Consider the following 17,945-nt stretch of genomic DNA (forward strand, 5'->3'; position numbering starts at 1 on the left):
GTTGGAAGACATACACTTCCTGACTTCAAGATTTGCTATAAAGCTACAATCTAAATACTGTGCTATTAGCCTAAGGATGGACAAATAATGAGCAATATGCAGATACCTAAAATAAATTCACTCGTTTTTTCTTTTCAGAAAATGGCACTGGGATAAGTGGATATCCACATGGACAAAATGAACCTCGACTCTTATCTATACAGAAACGTACTTAAAAATGAATCATAGACCCAAATATAAAGGCTGAAACTATAAAATTCCTAGGGAAGAAGAAAAAAAACATGAAACCTTGAGGGAGGTAATGATCTCTTAGTACACAAAGCACAACAAACAAAAGAAATTGGGCTGTACCAAAATTAACAACTTATATCCATCAGAAAACATCTTTAAGAAACAGGCAAGCCAGAGACTGGTAGAATATATTTATTTGCAAGATATTTATCTGAGAAAGGAGTAATCTGGATATATAAAGAACCTCCATAATTAAGTAATACAAAAGAGAAAATAATTTTTCTAATGGGAAAAATATTTTAACAGATAATTTACAAAGGCAGAATGCAAACGGCAAAAAAAACCAAACAAACAAAAACCAACAACAACAAAAAATAAACCACTTTCCACTATACGTCCACCGATGTGTTTAAAACTCAAATGATCACAAGGATGTGGAACATCTAGAACTATTGTACATGGCTGATACAGCTACAGAAAAATGTTGGCCAGTTTCTTATAAAATTAAATTCACACCTACCCTATTCCAGCAATTCTACTCCTAGCTATTTACCCAAGAGATAAGAAAACATACATCCACAAATACTTACACAAGAATATTTCCAAGTTACCTAAGACAGCCACAATTTTCTGACAGCGCTGGTTTCTATCAATAAATAAAACTTTGATACAGTTAAACAGTAAAAGAAAAAAAAAACAAACTAGGAATAAAAAGGTACACCATGGATAGATGTCAAAAACAGTGCTTTTACACAAAAGTGTACACTTATATGAAGATCTAGAACAGGCAAAAGTGCTATAAAGAGAAAACAAATCGGTGGTAGAAAAAAATAAAGAACAGCGACTTCCTCTGTGGGAATCCAGGCAGGGATTTGCTGGGAAGAACGTGGTAACTGACTTACTGGTGATATTTGGTTGATATTCCGTAGGTCTTTAATTTGCAAAGGTGTATGCATTTGTCACAACTAATGGTTTGCTTAAGATTTGTGCATTTCATTGTATGTAAATTTTACCCCCAAAGAAAACTACTGAACTCTAGTTAATGATATACAGGGAGAAGTATGGGGCGAGGGAGTGCACGGATCCCCACAGCTTACTTTGAAATGTATTTAAACCAGGTGGGTTGATGGATGGAAAGAGGTTTGGATGAATATTAATGCACAAGTAAAATGTTCATTTGTAGAATCTGGTATCTGGGAGTTCACGTTTACATGATTTCAACTTTATGTCTGACATTTTTCATAATAAAAATGGTGGGGGCAGTGGGCAGGACCCACTCAGGGTGCATACACATGCTTGCATACGCACTACCCCCTAATGCTCTTGCCCCACCCCCAATAGGCTAGGCAAAAGAGGGGCGTTCGGGACTGCATAACGGAGCTGAGAGGAATGCTAGCAGCATCAGGGCTTCTGATGCCAGGTTATTGGAATCCAGAGCTCTGTGGTTGTTTTCTTCTGTGCTCCTGGGGAGTGTAGGTGGGTGGGTGAGCTTTAAGCCTGGGACCACTCTCTCGGGAGGCGAGGAAATTCTGCTTAGTTCGAAGATGCCCACGCATCCATTCCTCTACGAATTCGGATTCACTCCCACATCCCAGTGGTCTGGTGATTCTCGGAGGGGCAACGTGTGGATGGTTGCACAGGTAGGGGTGAGATGTGGCTGAAGGGGACGGAGCGCCCTCTTCTGGCCGGAGAGGGGCGCGCACAGCCCGCTAAGCACCTGACCCGCCTCTTCAGCACCCACTCCCCGGATCTGCGCGCCCGGGGCGGGAGCACCGCAGCCCCCTGAGAGCCCGCCGAACGCCTGGCATCTGCGGGCGGAGACTGGCGTTGGGGGCGGCTCCGGGGGCGGGGGACGGAGTGCAGTCGCTTCCTCAGACAGCCGCTGGGCTCCACCTGTTGCAGCGTCGGAACGCACGGGCCAGGCAAGGCAAAGCTCGGCGCGGACCTCTGCTCCCCGCGTCTCTCTGGAGGGCAGGGCCGCGGCAAAGAGGGGACCTGGGGACAGTCCCAGCGGAGGCGGCGCTCCCGGGGAGGTGAGATTTGAGTGTGGCCGCGGGTCTCTGAAGGGCGGGGTCTCGGGGAGGGGGCTCGGCGGTTTGTTGGGGAGCCTTGCCGCTGGTCTGTTTCGGGTGGGGGAGAGCACTGCGCGCGGAGCTCTGTGCGCGCACAGTCTCGAGCGCACCGAGGCAGCCAAGCCTGGGCGGAGCAGGTGGCACCCTTGGCTCATCGTCTCCTGGCCGCGGGGTCCCACCAGTCCCCGGTTCTTGGCAGCTTCTCGCTGGGGCTGGCTCACGGTGCCCGGCGAAGCTGACACGTTGGGGAAGGAGACGCCACGGCGCAGGACCCAGAGGCCAAGGGCGTTCTGGTCCGGGCCAGGCAAGGGAGGCTGCTCGGGGGAGATGCCCCTAACGCCCTTCGCCCCCTCAGTCCAACCTCCCCCTCTGGTCTCCTCCTCCAGCCTGTCCGCCCGCTGGATGCGGCGCAGCGAGGGCGCCCGCGCGGAGGTCGAAACGCGTGAACACCGCTCCGCACCGGCGCCCTGTCGGGGCGCTCGCCTGGGACCTGCGCCAGCCTCTGAGCCCCGCCGGCCGGGCGGGTGACCCGAGGGCTCTGAGGCTCCAAGCGACGCCTCGGGGGGGACGCAGCACGGCGGGTCCACCTGACGAGGCTCACCAGCAAAGCTTGTCGACTGAAACCCTGCGCCCTAGACGGAGTCCGCGCGGCTCCGCTTACCCACGCGGCTCGCAGGCCACAGACCTTCGCGGCGGACGCGCCACGCCCCCTGCGCGATCCGAGCGGGCCGGGGCGCCCGGGGGGAAGCGGCGCCCGCATCGGCGTGCCGCGCGGAGGAGGCCTGTGCGCCGCGGCGCTCGGCTCTGCGCGTTTAGGAGGACTCCGGAGCGCGCGGGGATGGCGACGAAAAGGCTGATTTGAAACCCGGGGTCAAGGCGGACGTGGGGTGTTGGCGCCACAGGGGCGGTCGAGGCCGCGGCCCGGGGGGCAGCGCGCCGGGGGCAGCGCCCAGCGGCCATGGGCGAGCCGGCCGTCGGTGGCCCCGCGGCGGGCTGAGCGCCCCGCCCGGCCCCGACCCCCCGGGGTGGGGGGAGGTGGGTCCCCGGACCGGGTCCGCCCGCGGTCACGGCCGTCCGGCGAGTGGCTGCGCCCGCGGGCCCGGCCATGGCCGGCCGGGGTTGCGGCTGCGGCTGCGGCTCGGGCCACCTGAACGAGGACAACGCGCGCTTCCTGCTGCTGGCCGCGCTCATCGTGCTCTACCTGCTGGGCGGCGCCGCCGTCTTCTCGGCGCTGGAGCTGGCGCACGAGCTGCAGGCCAAGCAGCGCTGGGAGGAGCGCCTGGCCAACTTCAGCCGCCGCCACGGCCTGAGCCGCGACGAACTGCGCGACTTTCTCCGCCACTACGAGGAGGCCGCCGAGGCCGGCATCCGCGTGGACAGCGCTCGCCAGCGCTGGGACTTCACCGGCGCCTTCTACTTCGTGGGAACGGTCGTGTCCACCATAGGTGAGTGAACCCCGCCAGGGCGCAGGGGCTGCGGTACGCGCTGGCGTTTCCCTGGCTGGGCGCTCCAAGGCCGGCCCCGTGCGGCTCCACCTGGGGCTCATCACCTCCGCGCTCAGCCGGCAGCACGGAGGTGAGCTGCTGCTGACCAACAGGTGATTCTGCCTTCCGCTTCTCTAAACGTGGTCCGCGGACCAGCTGCATCAGCATCACCCGGGAGTTTGTTAACAAACGCAGAGTCCCAGCTCCTCTCTGGTCTCCCGAGTCTGAATCTGCAGTTAACAAAGTCCCCCGCGGACTTGAACGATCCTGAAATGAGAGATGCTCGGTTCAGTGTTCAGGCTCGTTAAGGAGTCATTGCTTGAGTTTTCTGGGACTTTAGGGAGAAAGCTTACAAAGTTCCTGGGAGAGGAACCTATACACGTGTACTGCGTTAGTAGCGCGCAAGGCACTGGTCAGAGCGGGAGACAGATTTTGAAGGAGCCTTTCCTTGACTTCAAACTTACAGAGAGAGAATCTGATTGAATACCAGGTTGGACATGAGGAGGCATAAAAGCTAATGAGGATGGAAACTTTCCTACCGGGAAGAATCAGGGGAGAAGTGACCTTGGGGCTAAACCAGTTAGTGTTAGGCATGGTTCGGCTTTGGGGGCTGAAAGTGCTTTGCATTCTGGGGGAGGAGAGAATTGCTCCCATGGATCAAGAGAGTAGTGGAAGGAAGGCTCAGAAGGTCTCCAAACAAACGGAATGGAGGGGTCCTTTCGGGGTCCCTTAGGTCAGACTAAGGAGCTAAAACTTACCTAGAAGCAGTTTTTGAGCAAGAGTATGGCATGGCTACAGTCAGTTACGCCTTTACTCCCAGCAGAAGGAAAATGTTCGAAGTCTTTGCATGACACTCCTGAACACTGTTCACCCTTGAAACATAATCGAGGGATAAGGGGTTTGGGGAAGATGCGGAAATGCTGAGGAGGAGGGGGCTTTGAAAGGCTATGCTGACAGAGAATGGCTCCCAGCTGCCAGGCTCCGGGGGCAGTAACAGGGCACACAGCATCAGACGGCTCAGAGGGCAAGTTCTCTGCAACTGTGGCTTGTGCGCTTGCAAGAGAGCTTGTCAGCAAGGCTAGATGACAAGGCGAACTTCCCCGAAGCTCCCACACGGGGTTGTCTTGGGTAGACGACATTCTGCCAAAAGAAGGAGCACAAAGTACAACAGATCAGCCTCAGACCTGATTTGTCAAGAAGGATTTCCCACGCCCAGGGCTTCAGTTGGTGAGTAGGAGGCAAGGTGTAGAGGACTGGCTTGATTAGGGACACGCAGGCTGTATCTGAAGTGCTTTGTCCTCAACTACCTTGCTCACAACCTCCACCCCATCCCATCCCAGTGGTCCTGGCCATCAGCAGGCCATTACAGCACCACAGTACCTGGGTGCCTGGCAAGAAAAGCTGGCATGGCATCCTCCATGATGACCCGAACGCAGGTCCCTGAGGCGCACAGAGAAGTGATCCCCTCCTCAGTTCTCTTCCCCAGGCCCCGTTGCCTGCCGCACTCTCTTAGCATAATTCCCTAAGTCCCTGATTATGTCACCTCAGAAAATAGTTCCCGAATTTCTATGTACGGAGGACAAGGGATGAACAAACTAGGAACTCACCTGGAATCTGCTATGTCTGCATAGCAAGTCCAGGGTTTTGATGTAGGTCGAATATTTATGTGGGGTGGATTTGACGGGTGATCAGGGGGTAAATTCTCCCCCATCACCACCACCACGAGTACACCCCATGCACACAGGGCTAGGAGGGAGCAGAGTGCTCTTAGACACTGATGAACATAGATGCCGTAGGAATCGAGAATGTCATGGATGGGTGGGCATGTAAGAGGCACAGATATAATAATGTAATCTGGTGGAATAGAAGGAAATCTAGACTGAGGGTCTGAAGTTAGAGCCGTTTGTCATGCCTCTGTTACTTGGGCAACCGTCTTAACCGCTCTCAGCCTTGTTCTTCTCATCTGAGATGTCCATGGCGTTCACCTTGGTCTCTGGCATACTGTAGCTGTTCAGTCAATATTAGTCTTGTCTCCTGCCCACTCCCTCCCCTCCAGTACAAAGCACTGTATAAGTAGGGGCTCATTTTTACTTTCTCATTTTTAACATTTTAAATTATTTTATTAATTGCTGATGTAATAACAGCACTTGCTACCCTTAATTAGGATGTTAGGCATATACTGTGATTGTTATGTAAATACATGAGGCAGCTAATTGTATTATATTCACACAGTTTCAGATGACAGTCTTCATGAGGTCATGTGATTATTCCCACTTTATAGATGAGGAAACTAAAGCCTCATGTTCTTTGTAAAATAAAGTATAAAGGAAAAGTTAAACCATCCGTAATGACATCGCTCCAAGTTAACCATTGTTAACATTTTGGTGCATTTCTTCCTGTTCTTTTTTTCCCTTTGCATATCCATACATATGTATGTATTTTTTTAATTGGAATCATAAAATACAAGAATCATTTATATCTTATATTTTAATCATAACATTATATGATGGTGTTTTTCTTCTAGAAATTAGTTCCACTGTGCTTTATTCTGCAAAGACTTTGAGGTAACAGACAACAAGGAAGCATACAGTAAAATAATCATAAATGTAAATAAAACTACCAAACCAGGGGAAAGGACAGAAATATGGGAAGCAAAAGAATGTAGGAAGTTGGAAGAGAAGAGCTTCATCTTGGTTTAAGTTTCCTCAGTAGCAGACCTTGGCAAGTACAGGTGAAGGAGAAACTGGTACAAGGAAGGGAAGTAAGTGAACACAGGTATGGTATTAGGAAGAAACCAGGGTGGGCAGCTGGGACAGGCAAACCTCAGAGATATTGCGGGTTTGGTTCCAGGCCACCATGACATAGCAAATAGTATCGCAATAAAGAGACTCATGATTGTTTTGCTGATAGAGGGCTTTCCCTTCCATTTGTAAAAAACGCAACACCTGTAAAACACAATAAAACAAAGCACAGTAAAATGAGGTATGCTTGTACTTAAATCCCAAGTGGAAACTTGAAAACAATGCAAAGCTCATGACCCAGAATTATCCCAGGCAAGACAGCCAGGGTATTTATACACCCGCACCTGTCACTAATTGGTTAAAAGTTGCTTGGAGGGTGGGGGAAGCACAAAGCTATAATTCATAAGTGCTTCTGGCTTGATTTTTCATGGACAGCCCAAGGGTAGCCCACTGACAAAGATAAAGACACTGGCCATTTGAAGTCAGGCCAGTTTGACTAGAAATAGTAAAGGGGATCCCCAGGGCTGTGGGTCAGGCATCAACAATAACTATTCAAGTTCCAAATTTGGTTGCAAACTCTATACCAGAGCCATAACTCACCCTGGAATTCTTATTATCAGATAAAAGGAAACAAACCCCAGTGCCTCATCCTCAGAACTGTTTCTGCCTTGGGATTTTGTATGAGAAACATTGCATAGAACAGTGTGAGTTGTTCACGAAGAGCATTTTCCTGGAAAATGCAATCAAGGATTTCATGCAACTGTTGCCCAATCAAGACTTGATTTAAAAGAGTAGACTGGAAAATCAGTTGGCAGTTTCTCAAACAGTTAAACATGGAATCTGATCCAGCAAGTCCACTCCTAGGGATTAGCTTCAGAGGAGTTGAAAGCAGAGAAGCAAATGGGTATTTGTACACCCATGTTCATTGCAGCGTTATTCACAGTTCCCAGAAGATGGAATCAAACCAAGTGTCCATCAACTGATGAATAAATAAACAAAACGTGGTACTTACATACAATGGAATACTATTCTGCCATAAAAAGGAATCGAATTTTGATGTATGCTATAAGATGGATGGACCTTGAAAACTTGACACTTAGTGAAATAAGCCAGACATAGAGGGACAAATATTATACAATTCCACCTATATGAAGAACCTAGAACAGGCCAATTCCATAGGGATGGAAATAGAACAGAGAATACCAGGGGCTGGGGGAAGAAGAGATGGATTGCTTAATGGGCATGCATTTTTGTTGGGGACCATAAGAAAGTGTTGGGTATACATAGTGGTGATAATTATATAACAGTGTGAATGCATTTAATGCCATTTAATTGTACACATATGAATGCTTAAAATGATAAATATTATGTATGTTTTACCACAACTTTAAAAATCAGAGCAGACTATTAAAGCACAACTCAGGGATGTTGATTCTGAAAGAGGCTGGTGATCAGACTTGAAGCAGGAATAATTTTGAAGTACTCAGAGAGGTAGATTGACAGCTTATCCTATATATGATTTTCTATAAATATCTTTTCTCTCAAATATGCTTTTGTTAAGAGTTTGTTTCTATGTTTGCCTATGTATGACTCAGCTTCTTTCCAAAAAGGATTTGAGGCCATTTGCATATAATGTAGTCAGGGTAGGCTTAGGCTTTAGGTTACCCTCAAATCTCAGTAGCGTGACACACAAAGCTCACTTGGGTGCCATGACTCCCCAGGGCAGCTGTCTCTTGTGTGGGCCCCGCATTCCAGGCTTCTTTAATTTCATGGCTCCCCTTCGTCAGCTCGTGCTTTCAGGACAGCCCAGGAAGGCGAAGAAAGTGCTGAAGAGTGGCGTGCCAGCAATTAAGTGGCCGCCAACTGGAAATGACCCAAGTTACCTCCACACACATTTCATTGGCCAGATAAAGTCATATGGCCACACCCAACTTCAAGGGGCTTAGGGAACTACATCCCTCCCTTGTGCAACACAACGGAAAGTCCCCTCTCTCCTCCTCTCCTGTCTCTCTCATCTCAGAGGCGTTCTGGAGCCTTTTATTCCTAAACGCTTCTCCAAATCCTCTCAGCACTCTCTGTCTTTCTGCCTCTCCTCACCCCCCACCTCCACCTCTCTGTCCTCCGTTATCACAACCGGCTTAACCTCTGCACCTTCTTTAAGCTTTCTCTCATGCAGCCTGTGCCTGTTTTGTCCATAGTAAAGGAGCTAGCCCTGGGAGCTGACCCAGCAAGCTACAGTCTTTCCCCTTAGGAAGGAGATGGGGGAAGGGAGAGGAGGTTATGATCATCAGTACATTGGTGACTTATACATGGGGACACTCTCAACCCGTAGAGGAGGACGTCATTGTGCTCGGCCCCAGAGGCACATGGTCCTGCTGAGACACACCTACCTCGTCAGGAGGCCTCACTGTTGCTACACGGCTCCCCCCCCCCCGCCCCCGTCTCCCTCCCGCCTTCTGCCCCCTTCAGCTCAGTCTGTCTGAATTGTCAGGTGTGGTTCCACTTTTCTGAAGTGCCACACCTTTCTTTGTCCAGAGAGCCATCTTTAGAAGCCTCATAAGTGTTCGGATTTTATTGTTCCCGTTCTCAGATCAACCCCCAGCATCTCTTCTGCCTCACCCCTCCTTGGAGAGGAAAACCTATGGCCAGTGAGCCCAGGAGTCAGAGGACGATGAAAAGGAGTGTCACTTGAGGAATGAGACGTCAGGGGACAGCGGGGCCTGTGCCCGGAGAGGGCAGCCCCACCACAGGCATTCCGATTCTAACTGTAAAACAACATTGTCCTGGCCAGACAGGTCTGATGACAACAGAACTGGAGTTTGGGTCCCCGAGTTAGAGCTTCGGTCATCTGTGAGCTCCAGGCTTCTCGCCCTTTGGGAGTGAAAAGGACAAGAAACTCTTAACTCTTCGCGATCAGTAGCCGCACCTTGATTTTTTTTTTCAGTTCACTTAGTACCCATCTGTGCAGGATGCTTGGTCACCACAGAAGGTGAGCCAAACATACGTGCTGTGTCGTTGTGTACCCACTAATTTCTAAAAGGAGCTAAGGACAGTTACATTCTCTTAACTCTTATCCTCATGTCTTCACATGGGTGTTGTAATTCGTAGTATATACTGTTCTGCTTTTTTCTTTCCTTTTACATTATTTCCTATACACTTTCTCAAGAATTTCGTGTGTTCCAATTAATATGGAATAGTTTATTCAAGTATCCTCAAATTGTTAGATTTGGGGGTTATATGTGATTTTTTAACTCATATATATGTATATGTGTGTGTATGTGTATATGTGTATACATATACACACATATACATATATATAAAATATATGAAGTTAATTGAGCTACCCATGGGTTAAACCCAGTACACATCTATACATATGTTTAATTCTTATAAGAACCCCATGAGGATAGGGACTGTTAATATTCTCATGTTCCAGATCCTGAGCCTCAGAGAGCTTGCATGCGATGTCCGAAGTCTCCCCACTGGCAATAGTGTAGAGCCTCCCTTCAAAGCTCACACTTTGAACTTCCCTCCTTTGCCATTTTTCTTTCTTTGGATCTTTTTTTGTGTGTGTGTGGAAAGAGTCACCAACTAAAGAACTATAACCTCTTTTTTTCAGATGTGGTGGTCCTCAGGTGACTTGGGATAATATAAGAAGACAGAGATAGTATGGTTAGCAGAATCTCAAGACCTCTGTGATATTGTAATGTCTGCAATTCCATGGGTGAAAACCTTGGGTGGTGTTCTGCCTGATGACCAGGGGCCCATAGAATGATAACTTATACCTCTTGTTACAGTATTTCACAGTCCTCTCAAAGTTGTGACCTTCCTCCCATCACCATGACAACTAATGTGCCCGTCCCCGGGCCTTTCATTTCCAATTCAGATACATTTGATCCCAGAAGTTAATTCCTGATTCTGCCTATGAGCTCTTATTGGCACCAAGGTTATCTGCATTTTGAGTCTTGCATTGTATTAAACATCTGATGAAGACCATAAGGCATTCATCCTACCAATCATCCAGAGCAGTGGTTTTCAAACAGTGCTCCAAAGAGTCCTTGGGTTTCACTGTGGTATCTTAAGGGCTCTCTCAAGGGCCAACGGGATCCCTCAAGTTCTTATCCCTGTTTATTTATATATGTCCAAAGTTCTATGTTATTATACCACCTTTTTGTTGACTATTAAATTTTTTGGCATATAGAACAGATTTTATATATATATATATATATATATATATATATATATATATATATATATATATTTAACCAAATACATTCATTTTGTTTGCAATTTTTCTTTCTATAGTTTTTCATAAACTCAGGTATTCTCCATGGCTAAGATAAATATTCTCACAAATTCTTTGGTTAGCTCTAACTCATCTCAAATTTTTCTCAAAAAGACTGCTTTTTAAATGGTTTTATGTGATCGGCTATATAATTATGCTTTGATTTTTTTTCTAAAATTATCACATAATGATTTGAAAATGCATTTTCCGGAATTCTCTTTTCTGTTTGGATGTTTCTTTGTTTGCTGTTATCTGTGTATATATTTCACCTGGGTTTTCCCTCCATGATAGAGTTTTGAAGCAGGAGGGAACATAATGTCCAAACAAACTCCAGACTTGGTAAACATACCCAAAATAACATTTCGGTTGTGTGTTTCAGGGCATAGAAATTCAGTGTTATTTATTTCATCACTTGTGTAACTTTCATTATTGTTTTATTAATACCTTTTTTTTTATCTTTTAGTGCTTTATATGCTAACATCTTTTTTAAACTTACATATAAATTCCTGCAACATATTGGCAGATATTTGATAACTTTAGATCATCTCTCCAGTTATAATTTTTAGCAATTTTTTAGGTAAACCACTTAAAGCATTTTATATTATTTTTTAAATCAGGTTTAAACTTCTCTCTTTGTAGGGGAATTTCACACATTTAATATTTGGTTTCCTATATATTATCCTTTTTCATTCTGTACTCACATTTTTTTCTATTCTCTTTTCAATTCTGTACCTTCTATTACAGTAGATTGGCTATCTTTTTCGTAATTTTAAGTGTGATCAGAATGAAATTTATCTAAACTTCCTGCAGATAAAAGACAATTTTTGCCATTATTTTTCATGTTTATAAACAAAATTAAGAACCCTTTCTCTGGACAGTATGGAGTCTTATCTTACAGCCTTGGATCCAGCCCCATTCCCTCCAACCCCCTTTCCCCCTTGGCTGCTGGTTGTCACATCTTGTTGTCTGGAAATTCTTTTCGAGATTACATTTTTTTCATCTTAGAACCTGCGTTGTGTCCTCATATCTGATGACCGAGAGCATGTCACCCCCACAACCTTTTTCTCTTTAGTGATCTTAGCATTTCCCCTTTCGGTATCTTCCTCTTCAATTTGGTTCCATTCTTCTTATGCCTCTGGACATTTAGGCTCTGGTTGATAATCTACTTAACATTATTGCTTTTTCCACAAGCCTCGCTTCTGCTTTCTAAAGCAAGATAATTAACCTTCAAAAGAATCACTTTCCTATGTGGTCTGAAAATAACGTGCGGCTTAACACTGAGTGGAGAGGAAAAAAAGAAACAGTAGCGTCTGTCACCGGCTTCTTCTGAGCTTTGTGCTCCTGGCTTCTCTTACTCCTAATTCTGCAACTCTTTTTATGAGCACTTCGGTCGAGGTTATGTTGTTCCTTCCTGTTGCTGGTACTACTGTTTCTTTGTTTCAGTACTTAAAAAGGAAAAGAAAGTGACAGATAGATCAACAGCAGATCGCATCGGGCAGGTGTTGCAGAAAACTGCAGTGGCAATGTCTTCGGCACCAGAAGTTTACTTTTCCCACTTGCTAAAACTGAGAGGTCTGCAGCCCAGGGCCACCAGTGTCCCAGTGCTTTTTGTCTTGCTGCTCTGGCAGGCTTAGATGGTGGCTTTCTCCCCGGTGCTTACGGAACAGCTCCTGCATTTCCAGACGTTGTCACCAGCACCAAGATAGGAAGAAAGAAAAGACAAAGATGTATACCTTTGATGCCGTCCCTCGAAAAGAACTTTCTCAGAGGCCTCCTCTTCTGTTTATACCTCATTGGCCATAATATGTCAGAATGTCCTCGCCCCCGTCTGCATGGAAATGCATCACTACCGAGAACACAATTAAGGTTCCTTTACTAAGCTGAAGAGAAGGGACAGTGTTGTGTGGCAACAATACTGTATCTTCTGAAAAAATACCGTCTAGGCATCTTTCCTTTAAGGATTATTTCGAGAGGTAGTGTATGAGTAGTTAATGTTAATGTCTTAAAGTTTTTTCGATCCTGGGAATTTTTCTTCAAGTGTTCTCTTAACGAGCCTTGCTTTTTTTGTTTATCTCGGTACCCTTATTAGTCTCAGTTTGGATAGTCCTGTTTCTCACAGTCTATCAGGTACTTTTGCTTTGCTTTCATTTATTTAATTCCATATCTTGGATTTGATTCTCCATGTATCTTTCAGCTCACTAATTCTTTGTTCTATTGTCTGACTACTGTCTTCCGATTTTAACTATATTTCCAGAAGATATTTATTAAGGATCTACTCTGTGTCGGGCACTGGTATAAATATTGGAAGTTTCTCTGCCATTTTCCTGTTATCTTTATTATCATCATAACAGTTCTTGATTTATAATTTCCTTTCTTTGAAACATCCTCAGGACTTAGTTATTCTATAATTGGAAGTTTGTGCCCTCTCACCACCTTTACCCATTTCACTCACCTCCCTGCCTTCCCTCGCTCTGCCAACCACAAATCTCTTCTCTGTATCTATAAGTTCAGTTTTGTTTTTTTTTTCAAGATTCCACATATAAGTGAGATTATAGGTATTTGTCTTTGTCTGACTTATTTCACTTAGCGTAATGCCCTCAAGATCTGTCCATCTTGTCACAAATGGTAGGGTTCCCTTCTTTTTATGGCTGAATAATATTCTGTATTGTATATATGCATATGTATTTATATGTACGTGTATATGTACACATTCTACAGCTGTAGATGGGCACTTAGGTTCTTTCCATGTATTGGCTATTTAAATAATGTTACATTGCACAAGGGGGTGCAGATCTCTTTTCAAGGTTAGTGTTTTTGTTGCCTTCGGGTAAATACCCAGAAGTAGAAGTGTTGGATCATATGGTAGTTCTGTTTTTAATTTTGAGGGGAACCTCATACTGTTTGCCATAGTGGCTGTACCCATTTACACTCCCACCAGCAGTGCACAAGGGTCTCTTTTCTCCACATCCTTGCCAATGCTTGTTATCTTGTCTTTTTGATACTAGCTATCGTAACAGGTGTGAGGCAATGTTTCATTGTGACTTTAATTTGCATTTCCCTGATTAGTGGATTCGAGCACCTGTTCATATATCAGTGGCCATCTGTTTGTCGTCTTTAGAAAAATGTCTGTTCAGATCCTCTGCCCATTTTGTTATTTATTTGTTTATTTATTTTGACTTTATTTATTTTTTAAAATATTTTTTTAATTTTCCTCCTTCTCTCTCCCTGTTCCCTTCTGGTAACCACTAGTCCATTGTCCATGTTTATAAGTCTCTGTTTGTTTGTCCTGTTAATTCGTTACTTTTAGGTTTATATCCCACATATGTGATATCGTGTAATTTTCAACCTTTTCTGTCTGGCTTATTTTGCTTAGTATGATTATTTGAAGGTCCATCCATGTTGTTGCAAATGGCAGTATTTCATCTCTTCTTATGGCTGAGTAATATTCCATTGTGTATATGTACCACAGCTTCTTTAGCCAATCACCTATCATAGAACACTTCGGTTGCTTCCATGTCCTGGCCACTGTGAATAATGATGCTATGAACATCAGTGTGCACACATCTTTTTGAATGTGAGTTTTCAAGTCTTTGGGGTAAATAACCAGTAGAGGGATTGCTGGATCGTATGGTAGGTCAATCCTTAGTCCTTTGAGGAACCTCCATACCACTTTCCATAGTGGCTGTACCAATTTGCAGTCCCACCGGCAGTGTATGAGGGTTCCTTTTTCTCTGCATGCACTTCAACATTTGTTATTACTTGTCCTGTTGATTATAGCTATTCTAACAGGTGTGAGGTGGTATCTCATTGTGGTTTTGACTTGCATTTCCCTAATAGCTAGCAATGTTGAGCATCTTTTCACATATTTGTTGGCCGTTTGTATGTCCTCTAGGGAGAAGTGTCTGTTCAGGTCCTCTGCTTATTTTTTGATTGGATCGTTTGTTTTTTTGTCGTTGTTGTTATTGAATCATATGAGTTCTTTGTTCTTTGTATATTTTGGATATTAGGCCCTTATCAGAGGCGTTGCTTGCAAATATATTTTCCCATTCAGATGGTTGTCTCTTTACCTTGTTGACAGTTTCTTTTGCTGAGCAGAAGCTTTTTAGTTTGATGTGGTCCCATTTATTTATTTTTGCTCTTACCTTTGAGGTCAAATTTATAAAATCCTCTTTAAGCCCAAGGTCCTTGAGGTTAGTTCCTATGTTTTCTTCTATGCATTTTATTGTTTCAAGTCTTATATTCAGGTCCTTAATCCATTTTGAGTTAATTTTGGTGTGTGGTAATAGATAACAGTCCAGTTTCATTCTTTTGCCTCTACCCATTCTGTAATCAGAATGTTTGTAGGGTTTGTTGTTGTTGTTGTTGTTGTTGTTATTTTATTTTATTTTATTTTTGCTATTGACTTGTGTGAATTCTTTATATATTTTGGATTTTAATGCCTTATCAGGTGTGTAATTTACAAATATTTTCTCCCATTTGGTAGGTTGCCTTTTAATTTTGTTGCTGGTTTCATTTGTTGTACAAAAGCTTCTTAGTTTGATGTAATCCCGCATGTTTATTTTTGCTTTTGTTGCCTTCGCTTTTGGTGATTTATACTTCTTTTCTCTCTGAAAGTAGATTTTCTTCATTCAATCTTACAGATTTGTGAAGCTTTTCTTTTTTTAGTTTCCCTGGCTGTTTCCCATAAGCCATTCCCATTTCCAGCAGAATTTTAAGACCTTTCTTTGAGACTAAAAATTTTAAAACTCAATTTCTGTTACATGTAGCATTTTTCTCACTAAGGCCTATTTCGTTAATTCTGGCTGTTGATCTTTTCTGCTCCGGATGTTATATTTTAGGTATTTGGTATGAAGGCATGCTATACTATTTCTCAACCTACCATATTTTTTACACTGAGTTTTTTTGTTTATTTAACAGCCTGTGACCCAGTACCAACACCTATAAAAAGAAATGTGTGCGTTGAAAACGTGCTTTGACCACACAGGGATAAACTTGTGTTCCATTTAATAGAATGATGTATGAAGACTGAATTCCGAGAGTCGATAATTTAAAGGAAACACCACCACGTTTTCAGACAGTTTTCCTGGAGGATCTGGGACCTGGGGTCTGGTTGGAAAGAGTTGGTGACTCGCTTATTCTCTCAACAGTCCTTCAAGTTCGGGATGTAAGGCTCAGAGAGAGTCAGTAACTTTCCCAAGTATGCACAGCTGGCGAGTGACTGTATCAGTTAGGAATTTTGTTTAGCTCCAAGTTATATGACAGGAAACAGCCTTTACCCTATCCCTGAAAAGAGGTATGCGCTGCATGTAGGCAGCTCAGGGCTAGTGTGGGGACTGTACGGTGACAACAGGGAGTCAGGCCTTTCCAGCTCTGCTGCCCCTAGGGTGCGGCCCTGTTCCTCAGGACTCAACATGGCTGTGGGTGTGGCCATCGCATCCGTACCATAGGGACGTCCAAAGGTACAAGATGGAAGAAAGGGAGACAAAGGGTGTGGCCTTTCCCTTTCAAGGCGATGTCTTAGGTCGGTTTCTCTAAGAAGCCAACCCCGGGCTAAGGATTTGGGCGGAAATGATCCAGGAAGTGCTCCCAGAAGAGACTAGTAGAAGACACCAGTTGGCCGAGGGCAGTGAGGATGAGAAAAGGGAGGAAGCCAAGTAGGGGAGGGGGGTGTTTCATGGAGCTCTGGAACATACATTATACCTTGGAACTTGTCCCACCTTGAGGCAAAGGAACTGGGCTATTCCAGTCCCACCCCGGTCACTCATTGGCTATGGCTAGGGGTGGGAGGAACCTAAAACCTAAAACCCCAGGTATAAGCTATCAGCAGCCAAGCTCACCACAGCTGGGACATGGGGTTTAGGGGGATCTGAGTGGGGCACCAACAGTGTCGACTACAGGGGGCCTCCCAGAAATTCCAGATAATATTTCTCTTACATTTCATCGTCCAGAACTTTGTCACATGGTCATACTCAGCTGCAAAAGTGGCTAGGAAATGAAGTCTTTATTCCGGATTGTAACGTGTCAGAAAATAATTACTAAGGAATAACGAACGAAGAACACTAGGTAGGCGCCTAGCAGTGCTTGGCCACAGGAAGATGATCAGTGATGAATCACGAAGAGGCTCAACTCTCAGGCCACAGTGGGGACTCTGCACAGTGGGGCTGGCCTGCCGTTAGAGACCGGGGAAGAGTCACATCGTGAAACATGGAGTGTCAGGGAGGTTAATCTGGCAGAAGTGCATCAGATCTCTCAGAAGAAGAGTCTGGACGCTTGGAGAGCAGTGAGGAGGCTGCGACTACAGCCCCAAACAGCAAGGAAATAGAGGAGACAGAAGAAGGGCAGATGGAAGGTCCACTGGGGACAGCCTCGATGCAGAGCTCAGAGCGAATGGCCTCTGCCTTGCGCAGAGAACGGGATAGAGTGTGGTGAGGGCCGGATGCCGTGGGAGCGACCCAGGGAGCGTGGGAGCAGGACCGGCTGCAGAATTGGTCGCGGGGGGTCTTCAGGGCTGGCAGGTGCCATTGCTGGCCGGCCTCCCCTCCCTCCCTTCCATCCCTCTTTTCTTCTCTTCTTAACTAAGGTTGTTAGTCATGTTAGTCTCCAAAGGAAAAACAATAACGCAAATGAAAAGGACTGTTCTTTATTTCTTATTAAACTAAGTCATTAATAAAGTTAGCTCTCTGACAAAAAAATATATATATATTTAATGGAAATAGGACTGAAATTTCCACCTCAGACAGGTTGGACCTATGGGTTCAAACCATGTCATTAGGTCTGTCTCTGTCTGTCTGTCTGTCTGAGCTTTGCTTTTTTCTTGCAAGTGCCAATCTCAGGGCCTGCTCCAGAGCAGTGAAGTCAGCCCCAGCAGGGTCAGACTGACGTGACCCTCAGCATCCAAGAACTCAGAAGGCAAAAGAGCCTGTCTTCCCAGAGTTCCTGAACAGAGCTCGACGGGGCCCTGTGTGGCCATGTTTTCATGACAAACTTAATGAGAGTTAAGTCAAGCCATACACCCACCTCTGGTGTGGGTGGCAAGGGACGTGTTGGAGTGACATGCAATCGAAAGTCAAGAAGGGAGCAATTCCCAGGATCCTTGGTACACACAGAAGGGAGGAGGGAGAATGGCCCCCAG

At 45.4% G+C, this 17,945-nt stretch overlaps 1 protein-coding gene across 1 annotated transcript in view; it reads left to right on the forward strand.

Annotated features, from left to right (window-relative positions):
* Positions 1–3,408: 3,408 nt before the first annotated feature.
* KCNK13 (potassium two pore domain channel subfamily K member 13) overlaps positions 3,409–17,945 on the forward strand; it is a 62,632-nt gene continuing 48,095 nt past the window's right edge. Inside the window, exon 1 of the mRNA XM_016154348.2 lies at positions 3,409–3,748. Within this exon, the coding sequence (XP_016009834.2) occupies positions 3,409–3,748 (340 nt within the window). The remainder of the gene's footprint in view (positions 3,749–17,945) is intronic.

This window comes from Rousettus aegyptiacus, unplaced genomic scaffold (genome assembly GCF_014176215.1).
Source record: "Rousettus aegyptiacus isolate mRouAeg1 unplaced genomic scaffold, mRouAeg1.p scaffold_m13_p_3, whole genome shotgun sequence".
NCBI classification, from domain to species: domain Eukaryota; kingdom Metazoa; phylum Chordata; class Mammalia; order Chiroptera; family Pteropodidae; genus Rousettus; species Rousettus aegyptiacus.